This window comes from Balaenoptera acutorostrata, chromosome 1 (assembly GCF_949987535.1).
Source record: "Balaenoptera acutorostrata chromosome 1, mBalAcu1.1, whole genome shotgun sequence".
Taxonomy (NCBI): Eukaryota; Metazoa; Chordata; class Mammalia; order Artiodactyla; family Balaenopteridae; genus Balaenoptera; species Balaenoptera acutorostrata.
Window position 1 is genome coordinate 52597789 of NC_080064.1, and position 15001 is coordinate 52612789.

Genomic DNA, 15001 nt, shown 5'->3' on the forward strand with positions numbered 1-15001 from the left:
AACGATAGCATGTGTCCAGTTCTGGGCACGTGTTTGTGGACCAGAATATCTCCCTTCCCTAAAGGGACATCCCTTTCACATTTTTTTTTTCTTCCTAAAAAGAGAAAGATGTCATAGCTAAACCACTGTTGTTTCTGAACGTGATAGAACTTTTTCTATGGCGTCTGTGTTCAAACCCACTAGTTTCACAGTCCTGGGAGGGAGAATGCTAGTTAATCTCCGCCTCCCTTTCTCCAGACACCCCCCCCCCAGCCCCCAAATCCGGTGAATCTTCCTTGTGAAAATTTCCCCCACCACCCCCGCTTCTGGAGGCCATAGGACTGAAGCTGCACAAAGTTTGCAGGATTTTGTGCATAATTACCTCTGCCGACGATCTATTCCCACAAAAAGCTTCGTTGGAGAAACTACAATGCTTTGAGCCGTACCGCATTTCAGAAGGGAAAAAAAGTTACCTAGGAGGTCTGATTTTTAAAAAAATTTGCATACATGCAAATTTGCCCCCCCTCCCCGCCTTCTCTGCGGTTCTCTACGTGCCCACGCAGCGAACCGAGGGGTGCAGGGCAACCTGGCAAAGTTGCCCAAGTCCTCCACGGAGGTCCGCGAAGGTCTGCGGCGGGGGTTGGGGGATGGGAACGAGGAAAAGTAGTTTTGTTTGCTTAAGCACATCCTGTGGCAGCCTATAGCTGCCCGGGAGTACAGACTGTAACTGCTCCTCACTGCGTTACCCAGTAATGCGCTGAGCGGGGACTGGGGGGGCGGAGGGGGGGGCCGAGCGAGCGAGCGAGCGAACCAGGGAGCGAGCGAGGGAGCGAGAGAGAAGCAAGCGCGAGCGGCCGCGGAGGCTCGGGACCCGGCTGGCCGCGCGGCGCCGCAGCCGCCCCCTCCCCCACACCGCCCCCCCCCACCCCCCCGCGGCGGCGCGAGCGGGCGGCGGCCGTGCGGTGCGGTGCAGAGCGGAGGCGGAGGCGGGCGCGCGGGCAGCTCGCGGGCACCCGGCCGGCGGGCGCGGGAGCTGGAAAGGGTGCGCTATGCCTTTAACGCCCGCGTACAGTAGACATGTATAGTGGAGTGTAGGGAAACTCTAGGCGGGGTTAAAGTTCAGCTCATGGAGCGGCAATAGCGCTGGCTGGCTGCAGTTGAGCCGAGTTGGAAATGTGAACGCAAGAAGCAGGCTTGATTTTTTTTTCTCCCCCCTTCTCTCTCTCTCCTCCTCTCTCCCTCTTTCTCCTTTCTCACCCGCACTCACGCACACCTCCAAACCGCACACCCAGACGCACACGCACACCCCACCGCCGGGCAGTGATGTATTCTCCGCTCTGTCTCACCCAGGTAAGCAGCTGTTTGGATGCGGAGGGGCTGTGGGGGTCGGAGTGGCGGGGGCCGACCTGGGGCCGGGCCGGGGGTGCCGGGGACCCCCGCTCCAGCAGGGCCCGGGACATGTGTCTCGGGGTGTGCCCATGTCTGCGCGTGTTTCTGTGTGTGTGTGTGTGTGCGCGCGCGCGTATGCTCGTAGAGGGGGGGTGGTGGAGAAATACAGCTTTAAGAAAGTAACTTTGTTTCCATGCGGGTGCATTCCTCTTGCACGGCCATTTGTGTGGGCACATGGCTAATGGCGCCCTCTTATTAATGCGTTAATTAATATCGGGGCGATTGACTGCGGAACGGCGGTGTTTTCGGACGCCCCGCACGTGTTTCGGCGGGGTTGCAGCCCATGACACGCTGAAATCTGGACTCAGCGTTTCTGCAGGCGCGAGGCCGGTTTCTGTAGTTAACGCGGCGCCCGGGGAGGGGGCCGCCGACGGAGCCCCCAGCACGCCCCGCACTCTCGGGGCCGCTGCACCCCTGGCTGCGGGAGAACTCGGGTCCCTGCGCCCGCTGCCCGCCCGCTGAGCCCGCGCCGCAGCAGCCTCCCCAAACTCTTACTTTTGTTTATTGTTTGTCAGCCTTTGGGGTCCGGCCGCGGCAGGGACGCGGGCCGGGGCCCCGGGCCCCGGCCGGGACAGCGCCCCTTGGGCACGGGCGGGCGGCGGCGAGCCGGTCCCGGGTCTCGGCGGAGCGGAGCTGCGTGGCCCCGCGTCCCCCCGCGCCAGCCGGGTGGAGCCTGTGTCCTCGCCGCCAGTCGCCCGCTCGCTTTCCCGAGCGAAAGTTTCGGTGCCGGGACGAGCCCACGCTGCGCGGGTCGGCGAGCGACGGAGGCCGCGAGCCGCGGGCCGGGGCGCGCCGGGCGGAGTTGGGCTACCGGCCGCGAGCCTGAGCGGCGGCCGGGCCGGACACGACTCCCCCCCTCCGCCCCCCCGCGCCGCCGCCGCCGCCGCCACCGCCACCGCCGCCGCCTCCCGCTGCTGCCGCGCGACTCGGGCCGCCCCGCGCACAGGACGGGGGCAACTTTTCCCTCCGACCTAACTCGGAGCGTGGGTCTCTCTCGCCCCAGCGCCTCTCCTTTCCATGCCCTCCTTTTCCATCCCTCCCTTGTCTGCACCACCCCCAGGCAAAATATTGCTACTTCACGGCCCCAAGTTTGGTCCCTTTTGAATATATTATTTATTTTCTTTGAGTAAAAGGCATGAAGTTAAAGTGAATTTAAGCTAAAATTTTTTTGAAGAAAAGTGTGAGCCTTCATACTGTTTTGGTACATTGCGATCTGACCATTAATCACCTAGATGAAGTTTGTATGCTTCATATAAAATGTTTATTCACCACTCCCTTCAAAAACCTGCTACCACCTCTTGCTTTCATTTAGCAGGAGATAACGGTTTAACCGGAATACTTTCTGGAAGACTAAAAAGTATCCATAGTTTCTTCTCTCCTCTCTAGTTTCTGGATTTATTTCCCACATGACATGCCTTCTTATTGCAATATCTAACAGTCATCTACTGGCTATTTGATCTCAGAAGACTCTTAAATGCATCTTTTATGTTGAAATGGTCTGTTTGGGATTTAGGCCTAGCATTAATAATGGATAGCAGTTGCTTTTAGTTATTGTAAAAGTTTTTTATTTTTCCCTAACAAACTTCCAAAGTTCCTATTTTAGTAACTCGTGGAAGTATGGAATGAAACTTTTCCAACCAGTTTTGGCAAGGTTCACAATTGCATATGGATAAGATGCAAAGTGTAAGATAATTTGAATGAGTTATGACTACAGTGAAAATGCTGAGATTCAAAGGCTGAAGTTCTAGCTGGCAAAAGTTTGCAACACGTAGAACTGGTAGATAATACCAGTGTGCTGCCCTAGTGGGGAAGGACCTTAGCAGACACATTAGCGTCTTCGCCAGTGAGCTCTCAATAGATAAATTTGTATTTTGGGATGGTGCATATATGAGGATACCTGTGTACCCATGCAGGCCCAGGGCATAGTCAGGTATTTAACAAAGTTGGATTCTCTTGGTTCATGAGCTATTATCACATTAAGAAAGTTTTTTTTTTTGTTTTTTTTTTTTAACCTATTTGGCAGTGACATTTAGTAGGCCTTCTTCTGGAAACACCACTAAGAGAAACACTTACTTAGTGTAACAGTTTTTAAAGAAAATGTACACTAAATAGTGAATGAGGGCCATATATTTTATGAGTTCTTCTTTTAGAAATTGATTCACAATTTATTTAACTTGCCGGAATATTTATAAAGCTTTAGAGCCAGTTTTAAAAAGAAAAACTTAGGTAGTTTATTGGTCATTAAAGAAAGTCCAGTAAAGCACAGTGATAAAAATTACTCTAAATGAAAGAATAAAATCCATATACGTGTGCAATTTTTAAAAACTTTATCAGGAAAATTCCAGACATCGTATTTTAATCCATGTGGGCACATCTTAACCAAATCATGTACCTGGTCATAGAATGGTAACAGTAGAAATTTTATAGGTGAACCTTTGAAAGAAGTAGTTCCAAAAATATCAGCATTCCGTGGTTCCGAAACTTGGCTTACTTACAAACAGATGAACGTTGAAGATGCTGATTCAAAGTCCTACCACTTTTGAAACAGGTTTTCAGGTTTGTTTTTATTGGTGGCCCGTAACTTTCTCACTGAGTACATACGTAAAATATTCTTGGTTTTCTCTTGAATATTTTGAAATATTATATAGCTTATGGCGATATGTGCAACAACATGCTTTATAAGGGCATACTGTTTTGTTTTTAAACTAATTTATTCTGTGCCTGGGCATTTCCTGCAAGTGAATGATATTCTTTAGTTTTGATGTTCTGGAATATTTCTAATTGTGCATTGAGAAATATAACTAGCACTTTCCTTGTGCATGTGAGTAAGAGTCATACAAAATATTGTGCACTTTTATTGGCACATTCTTAAAACCTTTGGGGAGTAATAACTTGTAAATACTTTTGATGTAAAACTGGGGACTTAGATTATTCTTAATGATTAGTTGACATAGTTGGCCTCATTTAAGGATTTTTATGATGAGATATATGGGCAGTTGGTTGGCAGGTAAACAAAATCCTTTTGAACACGAATGCACGCAGTTTGCAGTTCTCTGAGAAGCATATTGGGAGTATCTTTGAACACTTAAATGTCACATTAGAAGGTTTATTTTAAATGTTTATCATCATTAATAAAGCTCTTTAATAAGACAAGGTTTTGACCTAAATATGAATTGTTTGGAGCTAAGTTATTCTTTGCATTTTAAAATGGGGCTGAGACTTTAAAATGAAATCCTCATTTTGGTGAAAGCTCACTTTGTAGTTAAGGTAGACTCCGGGCGTTCTTTGCATAATTCCACAGAGCCTTGGTCCCTAGCATGTCTTGTGTATATAAGAAAATCAGTCAATGTGAAGGACTGTTTCAAACTCCAAATTTATGTATTTTAGAGCATTTCAAGGATGAGCTCAGAATTTAGTAATGTTTAAATGCTTTGCAGTTTGGCGTATACCTTATAGATAAACAGTGACTTGAAAAATGCTCCCCCCACCCCATTTCTCTCTTCTAAAGTACGGCAATAGGAAAGATTCTCAAACATCAGAAATTTTAAAGTGCTAATGGTATATGGGGAAGAATAATAGAATTCTTGTATTTTTCTCTGTTTTTTCTCCACTTAAAGAATGCACATGTGTTGTGAAAGCTGACTTCTCTTTTGGATTCTTTTATTGAAAAAGAGCAGTTTTCAAACCTAAACTTGAAATACGGAGCCTGAAATTTGTTGAGAGAGGGAAAAAAAATGTCGATTATTGAAATGATTTAGTGTGTATTATATTAATATAACCTTACTTAAAAAAAACCAGTCATATGTAGTGTTTAAGTGATTGATTATAACTTACAATATTTTAACAGGCTTGATTGTTACAGTATTTCACCAATTTTAAGCACTCAGTTTATATTTGAATGTTTAAAAATTAATAATTGCTTTAATAGTAATAATATTTTGGACATTACAGTTACTTGTGCCTCCAAAATATATATTTAGATGGATATTACAAACCAAAAAAGAATGCATTTTATATTTGTCTGTCCTACACCCTTTTAAAAAAAGTCATCAAATATCTCTTTGGTTTTCTTATCCTCATTTATTTGAAAGTAAATAATTTATCTTTTGGGGGGGAGGGTTGTGCGGTGGAGAGAAGTTAAGATTAGTAAGATTAGTGTGGGTTGGTTAATCAAAAGTTAGATGTACTCAGAAAGCTTTGTGGAGTTACTGTTTAATTTTTCTTTAATTTTATATTTTTACTTCCTAAGAAAATGTCAAGTAAAAGAAGCATGCATTTTCCATAAAACAGTAAGAAAAATTTAAATGTTTTAAATTCAATTTTATTTTCAAATTACTTGGATTTTAAGAGGCAACCATGAGGGTTTTCCGGGAGTCTCGTAAATATTGAACATACCAGGTTCCCTGTTACCCTGTGAGAAAAAGCCTGAAATATTATTTTCAAAATTTAAATGAGTATTCTGTTTTTTCGGAATGATTATTACTGAAGGTATTTCACAATCAGATCAGTAAATTGAATGTGTTTAGTTGCAACCGTGTTGTCACAGTGACGCATTCTGTTTACTATCTGGCTTGTATGCTTTTCTTTGTTTTTTTTTTTTCCTTTTTTCCCCGTTTTGTTTCATTTCTATAATATCAGCAATTATGTCTTGAACATAGATCTTTTATTTTAGTCCGATGAATATCAAATCCATCTCTTCTTTTGTATATGGACCTGCCAAATTTTTCTAAGTTTTTGACTAAAAAAAATTGTGTGTAACTGTAATACTTAGAAAGGAATTACATGTTACCAAAATGACTAAGAAACAGATCAGAGTCTACATCAGAGTCTACTTTTAGAGGGGAAAGTCTTTGTTTCCATTGATCGTGGAGATGATTTTTGCTCCTAGACTTCCATAAACATTGACTGGCATCTAAATGTTTAGGATTTGCCAATCTGGCCGCCGAGCCCTGGCTGTACTACAAGTAGTGAGGTCAAGGCTGGAGCAAAATTAGATATGCCTTCCTTGAAATAGGGTTAAGATTATATGTTGTTATAAACATTTCGATAAACTTCACTTACTGTCTAAAGAATCTGGGACCTAGGCCCGACAATAGAACCTGGTACACTTCCGTGAACATAACAAAACATTTTTTACTTTTTAATGGTTTTCTTCTTTGAGATTGTGAGACATGATACCGATGGGTTTTTTTTCCCCCCTCTTGGAGTTCCCATAGGGATCCCATGTACGATTTTGGTAACATAATGCTTGAATCAAATTTCAAGTGAAATAAGGATATTTTTTTTAAAAGGTGAACACCTGAAGAAGCGTTGTTGCCTTTTGTTTTCATTATAGTTATATTTTTGTCTTCATTCATTTCCTCAGGATGAATTTCATCCTTTCATCGAAGCACTTCTGCCCCACGTCCGAGCCTTCGCCTACACATGGTTCAACCTGCAGGCCCGAAAACGAAAATACTTCAAAAAACATGAAAAGCGTATGTCAAAAGAAGAAGAGAGAGCCGTGAAGGATGAGTTGCTAAGTGAAAAACCAGAGGTCAAGCAGAAGTGGGCATCTCGACTTCTGGCCAAGTTGCGGAAAGATATCCGACCTGAGTACCGAGAGGATTTTGTTCTTACAGTCACAGGGAAAAAGCCTCCGTGTTGTGTTCTTTCCAACCCAGACCAGAAAGGCAAGATGCGAAGAATTGACTGCCTCCGCCAGGCAGATAAAGTCTGGAGGTTGGACCTTGTTATGGTGATTTTATTTAAAGGTATTCCGCTTGAAAGTACTGATGGCGAGCGCCTTGTAAAGTCCCCGCAGTGCTCTAATCCAGGGCTCTGTGTCCAGCCCCATCACATAGGGGTTTCTGTTAAGGAACTCGATTTATATTTGGCATACTTTGTGCATGCAGCAGGTAAGTGCAATGGTGAAAAGTCGGTCCACTTTCTCGCGTGTGCTTTTTTTCCTGATGACCCCTGTATGTGCTGGGCCATTCCCGAGCTCCCTACGGCCATGTCCACATGGACGGTGTGGTGTCCAAGGTAGACCAACATCAGAGTAGCCAGACCCTCCATTGTTTGAGGTTCCACCTTCATTCAGGTGGAAAAGCATAGCTTGGAGAGCATTCTCACTAGTTTAGTTCTTTTGTCAAGTAGTGTTATCAGAGGTGTTGGTCGTCAGTTATGGGATATGTTAAGTCACGTTTTTTGATGAGGGGTGAGAGAAGCCTCGTAAAAACCCTTGTAAGGAAGAGTCTATTTTAACTGGCAAGGGATCTAGTTAAAAAGCATTTAGTTTGGTAGTGAGGCAATATTTTTAGTTGCTTTTCTTCTGGGAGTGTTTTTATCTACTGGGGTCTCTTGAACCCCCTAAGAAGAGGTTGGAGGTAAGATTGCTATCAAATCGCTGATCATTTATGAAGGAAAAAGAAATCACACGAGTACAAACTTAGTAGCTTTGTATTAGGAATACTTAGTGTTGTTTACGATAGCTAAAGGAAAAAACAAACCAATTCTTTAAGTAATTGATGGAAAGATTAATCTTAAAAGTAACCAAACCTGTATAGTGCATGAACACATTGAGAAATAGATATTGATAATTGATTTGGTGAGTTGCTTGATTTGTAATAAAATCTTTATTGTTCCAAGGCTGTTTTCAAGACATGCTTTACCTGTGCATATTACAGCATGTAGAGTAGCATTCAGGATAAAACTATTGAGGACTGGATAAAATAATGCATTTTTACCTTGTTCCTCTCATCTTGTTTTAGACAAAAGGCTCATTGTGTTACGTGAAAGCTCAGGTCTTGTGAAACTTGTTGACTTTTTATATGTACATATCGGTCTTGCTAGATTACCTTCATGGCAGTTACTTGAGCCAGATGGAAGAAAGAAGGTTGTGGAATCCTACCAGTAGGTTGTTTTGGGGTTCATGTATTTTTTTCCATAAAGGACAGAGAAGATGTTACCTGTAAAAGTGATACTCCATTGTTTTGCAAAACATTTTCAATTCTAAAAATATGAGCTCTTAGAAGTCATCTGATATCCTATTCTGTATTATTTTTCTCAATATATGTTTTAGAAAGAGAACTTTTGTTATCCATCCGTCCTTACATAAGAAACTGGAGAAATTTACTTTGCAAGCATGTCACATCATCATTTGCATTCTGTTGGCAGGGGATAAATGAGTATTTTAGAGGATGTGATCTGTAAGTGTTTCAAATATTTGGGTTTTTGAAAATGTATACTTAATTATAAGAAGCGCCTGTTGCTTTAGCCAGTTCTGGGTAGCGAAAACGAAAAGGTAGCACCTTTCAAATGACCTCTACACGGGAACAAGTGGCCCTTTCTTAACTCCCTGTTAACCCTATTGTTGTTACTTTATTTTGTCTATTGAAAAAGCAGAGTTAAAATTTTTTTTAAATGTATTTGCATATATAAGTGGAGAATCTACTAGGACAAGGTGCAAAAAGAGTTGTGGGTATTACATGCTTTGGGGGAGCACTCTCTAAAAATCTTGTGTTTTCATCTCTTTGATATTTGGAGAAGTAAATAACTTATAATAAATGCTCTAACGGACCGATATAAGAAATTGCAGGTGTCAGTGGGTGATGCCCATCATGGTAGGTGCCTCCTTACAAGGTAACATCAAAGCGAAATACCTGGTATGCGTTTATTGGTGGGAGCAGCATCCCTTCTAATTTTTAGATGTGAACGTTTCCCTTAGATGCACAGAGACACAGCCTTCCTCGCTCTCGCCGTTTCACGTTGGATTCTCTCTCGCCGTTGACAGTTTGTGCCTGCGCCGTGGTTCCAGGTCCCTTGAGCCGTCATAGTTGCTGGTGGTTTCAGTGACCTGAAGGGTGATGTTGGTAAAATGGCAGGTAGACAGTTGCTTAGGAAAGTTAGCATCCTTATTGCTTATGAAAGATTTATTGCCAGCACTGTGGATCAGACTACCTTTCGGTTCGGTTTTCCTGCGCCTCCCAGAATCCCTCGGTCGCCTGAACGCTGGCCAAGTACAGGCCATTGGCTCTCCCTGCGCAGCCGTGGCACCTCTGTGCGCACCAGGATGGGTCTGAGGGATGCTCAAGGCCTTTTGTCTGAAAATATCTCAAATGTGATTTAAGAGATTGAGAGACCTGTTATTTGTGGAAGGGAAGCTGCCAATACAAATAGGAGGTAGATCGGTCAACTCACATACAACTGATTTGACAAGCATCTGTTATAATGCTGAAGATTTGTAAACACTAAACAATGTTTTTACCTCCTTAAAAGTTTTGAGAACTTGCCAGTATTGGCAGGAGGCAGAGACTCTGAAATGTGCTTCAAGAAACATGCCAAAACCATTGTGGCCTTTTCACCTATAGTCTTTTTTTTCCCCTCTCTTTCTTTTACATGTATTTTTTTTTTCTTCCAAAATGCCATTTTTCCCCCTTGATGGCCACAGGAAGATCCTTTTTTTTCTTTCTAAAAATGCATATAATAATTATTGCTTCATGCCTCGACCTCTTCTTGGGAAGGAAGTTGAAATCTTAGAACGCACATGTAAATACTGGAAGCTACTGCAGAATCAATTGTTTTTTAAAAGCGGAGGTGATTTTTCTAAGACTTATTGAGACGCTAAAATACAATACATAAACTGCATTCCTTTTTCTTCTCCTCTAAATCCAGGAGCATTAGAACTGTGTGAGTTTTGTGGCTGATAACCAGTAACAAGTGTAATGAAATCAGAGTGATTCCATAAGCCTGAGAATTTCATCTCATTAAAAGTATAAAAGAGTAAAACCATTTTATGCCTTTAATTTGGTCTCTCTTTGAGTCGTTCTTCCCATGTATCATATGACAACTTTGAGATATTATGGTATTGTGGTAAATGGTCTTCTTTGTGGGCGTGTAACAGTAAAGCTAATTTATGACCAGTCTTTACCAGATGATCTGTATCAGAATCTACAATATACCCGGCACGTGGCAAGGTCACAATTTAAGTTGTTAAGGTCATAACCTTAGCCACCAGGCATTTGACCTTTTAGATAAAGTTAACCTTTGTTCATTAGTAGGCACTCAACCGAGAACTTTCTGGAGAGTTTTTTTTTTTTTTTAAACTGCTTCTGTATAACTTCTGGTAATGTAATCAGATTCTAGAAAGATTCTCAGTTGAGTTAGTTAAATTTTGTAAGAGGTTAGACTTTTTAAGGACTCATCTCTTGGATAGAGGTAGGTTGTTGTATCTAGGCCATAAAATGACTTTTTATAGTTATTACCTGCTGCGGGTAGAATGAAAGCTGAGGTAGCTGTGTGGAGATGTTTCAAAACTAAAATTAAACAAATAGAATTATGTTTAATTCAACGAAGGCCTTTGCTAATTTTTGAGTGGCATTAGGCCCCAAAGCTAAATCACAATGAGCATCTTCACTTTTTGCAGATGAGGAATTTTTTAAGATTGGAAATATTTTTAGTTACCTTAAAATTCACTCTGAAAGACTAATACATGACCAGAATTTGTCAGGTAGTTGCTGTAATTGCTAATTAGCCAGGGACGGAGCGAATTGAACTTGTCCTAATGGTAGCAGGAGTACTTGTTAGTTTCAGGGTAGAAAGTGAACGTGTTTGCACAGTAGTGTTTTAGTTTAATACCTACGGATTGCTTCCATGGTCTCCCTTTACTACCTTTACTTAGTGTTGCTCGGCAGGAATAGTAAAGGTCCCGTCGCTTACTGAAAGAGTTGCGGTGTCTGCGAAGCCTGGTGCCAGTCCTGGAAACCTGACGGCAGTGTTACTGATGACCACATTACCTGTACCATATTGTTCACTTAATTATGCTGTCCTGAACGCTCATTTCAAATTATTTACATTACTGCTAGTTCTGCTCTGATGGGCCACGTATTATTGCATTTCAGCAAAGAGAGAGAGACTCCCATTCAGGTGCATTCTAGTTGTATTTTTGGCTTCGTGATTGCCATTCCTTCATATAGTAATAGAGAAAGCCGTGATATGCAGATAGACCAGATGGTCATGTTGACAGATTGAGAATTCACTTCCTGCTGCTTCAGAGCAGGTGTAAGATGAGGAGTGTCTGTGTAGGAACGTGTGTGCGCTTCGTGTGCATGTGTGTGCACATCCAGGCTGCACACAGAGTGCGGGTTCGAGTAGGAGGAATGATTTCTTTTTCTAAAAAGCTGGTACCTTAAATACAGTGTGACTATCTGTGTAAGGTTATCGGTGCATACCGAATAATAATTGAAAAAAAATTTAAATTGATAATGTTAAACTGTTACAGTTTATAGTTTTACGCCAAATTAATTATGATAATTTTTAAAGTTTTAGGTAACTTGCCATGTTAGTTTGTGGCAGGACTGTATATCTAAAATATATTCAGTATATTTTGTTAACAGGGTTTGTTTGTATGTGTTTACACTCAAATCTAAGACTATACATTATTGAATTAAACTTCTTCATTACCTTAATAAACTCCTTAGTAGAAAGTTATGTGGTTAGTTTCTGTGATTTATAATAATAAACCATATTTGGAAAAAGAAGGGGTAAGATTAATATACAGTGATATTTAATGAAGACAGTAAGTACCACCCTATCTCAAACTCTAACCTTAAACTAAAGGTGGATTTTGTGGCTGATTGATCTACTGTAACTTATTGGTATATGCACACAGTTTTATAAGATGTCATTTATCTTTCTATTTATCTTTTAATTCTTTAAGGGAGATAGCACAAACAATCAACAAACTTGAGATTAAATATGGCTTTTATATCCTTGAGTATTTTCTGCATAACTTGAAGATTGTAACAGTATCCTCTATTTAGAATGTAGTAACAGTATCCTCTATCTAGAATGTAGTGAGGAAGATGGAAGTTGAAGGGTAGAGAGTGTAGAGGTACAGGGAGAAAGGGTGTTCTTGAGTAGAAGGGAGGTCAGCTCATTTATGGCTCAGAGGTTTGAGTGTTGGTAAGAAATTTCCCAATGCTGCTGGCTTGGATTTGCCTTGTCTGCTTTTCCACCCAGTGATGGATAGCATTAATTTGAACCTATTTAGGGCTAGTGTGGGAGAAACCACAGCCTTTGTTGTGGTCACTGCTATACACAGTAGGACTGGTTGTTTTACTTGGTTAAGGCCTCAAGCTGCTTCCAGAGGATGCAGAACAGCCTGTCGGTTTTTTGAAACTTGCACAGAAGCAGCAACAATTCTAATTGCTCACAAATGTTAATATAGATTATTGAAAACAATTTTGAGGTTAGAATAGAAGAAAAAACGTAAAATACAGATTGCATTCATTGAATGTGCTAAACACCAGTTTGTTGTCATTTCAGCAATTATTTCCCCATGGTCATTTAGAGGTTAGATCTTGCTTTTAAATATATTATAAATTGTAAATCCTTGGAAGGTGATGTCAGGGGAAGGAAGAAGTCAGGTGGAGGAGGAAGAGAATGAATAAACTGGCATGCTTTGTTAAGAGAAACATAAAACCGTGAACTTAATTGCAAATGGAGATGCTCTAAAAAGTGTTTTGGTTTAAGTAATGACTGTAAAAGGATCCCAAGCAGCAAGATATCTAGTGGAGAATTTTATAATCCATCTCACCATCATTTTTGCGTAATATGCTTCAGACTAAGAGACCTATTGGGGGCTTTTGGAGTTTCTATTCAGATTGTTAGAAAGAAAAGTTTTGCAAAAATTCTTTGTAGCGTTTAGGGGTCTAGTTAGGGACACTGTGGCATGCATAAACTTGGAAAAGGGGCTATTGAGATACTCATTATTATTACCATTTTGCTTTTTAAGGGGTAACCTACAGTGCTGTCAACATTTTAGCTGTCTCCCGCCAAGGAGACAAGAAAGATAATGTAGGATAGAAATGACTGATCCAAACTTTGGTGTCCCTGAACTTACCAGAATTTTCTAGCTGCTGCTAAGATAGAAATGGCTTTTTCCCTAGGCATTTCCTAAAATATTAGAAAACAGTGCTTCATGTTTTGCTATGATAATTCCACAGGGTAAAAGTATATTTTATCTAATGGAATTAGTCTTCTTATTAATATTTTAGTGAAATAAACATGGCTTATGAGCCAAAGGAATAAGTCCACAAATGACAAATTGCTGCTGCTTTGTAGCAGAGGATGTTTTTGCTTTTCTGTTTGTAAGAGACACTAAATGAGATGAGATTGAGAGAAATAAGTTCATTTGTGTTATGTATTTTGGCGAGTGTTGTTCTGTGATATATTGCTAATCTCAATCTCAGAAATGATCAGGATGATCATAATAACTGGAGTTTGAAGTGGAATAGCTTTAATGTTTTTTGAGAACTTTAAACTCTTTGTCTTAAAACTCTTTGTCTTCATGTCTTAACACATATTTTCCTAGTGGTAAATTTTGGACCTAAATCGATTGAGAGTAGAGAGAAGGAGATGGATGGAAGAAAGGAAGGAAGGAAGGCAGGCAGCCAGACAAAAAACTTTTATTGAGTGTCTGTTTTGCAGCAAGTACAGTCCTAAGTTTTGCCATACATTGTAGCTTTCTTTTATTTTTTTCTTTAACTTCACAGGAGTATTGTAAATAAGTAATGCACTGTCCATTTGGACAGGTGAAAATCAAGTCTCAGAGGTGCCAAGGGATTTGTGCAGAGCAAGATTAAACCCAGGCCTCCTGATTCCATATCCTATGCTTTTAAAAACAAAATTCAGATCCATTCTATATCTCTCTTTATATCCTGTTGTCTGGCGTTGGATGTCACTTAAATGGTATCACACACCCACCTTGAGTCAAAGGGGAAATAAAAAGTCAAAATCCAAACCTTTCCCACGGAGATATTTTACTGTGGAGTTTGGTTTTAGCCGCAGAATGAAGCCACACTTGGTTAGAAGAGGGAGAAATGGTCTCATGCTTGTTAGTGTTGGGGTCAAAAATCTGGAATGACTTGTTCTTTCTTGTTTTTAGAATGTAGAAGTTTAGTGAATAGAAGCATTATAACACAGGTTTAAGAATTTTTTTTTTGTAAGATGAAGTTAGATGAATTGGTTCTAGATGCTTTGGTAAGCCATTGAGAATTAAAGCAAGCATTATTTTAAAAATCAGAATTGCATGTAATATTTTACTAGGTAAATTTTTATGCATTTTAAAATACGCCCAAGAGATATGTATTTCTAACATCCTTTGATGATTAGATTTAAAAGTTTTAAATTTACTTTGTTTCCAAAAGTTCCCGTGATTATGGCTGTGTGTAATTATTTAAAAGAAAGCAAAAATGGAATTTTATTAGTTAAAATATTGTTTTTTAACTTAAAAGATAAAGGAAGAAAATTGAAAATAGGGAAAAGTTTCATTTTAATGCCCTTAAATGACTGACTGATTTATTGATGGATTTATTTAATGCCCTTATTTTCACTTCTTTAAACTTCGGCAAGATTAGTTCTTAATGACTTCAGTGCAAAAGTTCAAAGCCTCACTCAACATGAATTTTATAACTGTAAATAGAAAAAAAAGATTATAATTATAACATACTACATCTATTCATTTTATATATGAATTCTTCTAGTGTTTATTTTTTTAAAAAGCTGCTGAACTGAACTTATATTGAATAAA

At 40.5% G+C, this 15001-nt stretch overlaps 1 protein-coding gene across 4 annotated transcripts in view; it reads left to right on the top strand.

The window, feature by feature from the left end:
• Window positions 1-735: 735 nt before the first annotated feature.
• Window positions 736-15001, top strand: part of NFIA (nuclear factor I A) — a 379131-nt gene continuing 364865 nt past the window's right edge. For 3 of the 4 annotated variants that reach the window (XM_057547737.1, XM_057547732.1, XM_057547739.1), the window contains exons 1-2: window positions 736-1329; window positions 6794-7325. In XM_057547737.1, the coding sequence (XP_057403720.1) occupies window positions 1303-1329; window positions 6794-7325 (559 nt within the window). In that variant the 5' untranslated portion in view covers window positions 736-1302. The remainder of the gene's footprint in view (window positions 1330-6793; window positions 7326-15001) is intronic. The other variant, XM_057547728.1, reaches the window with a different exon arrangement.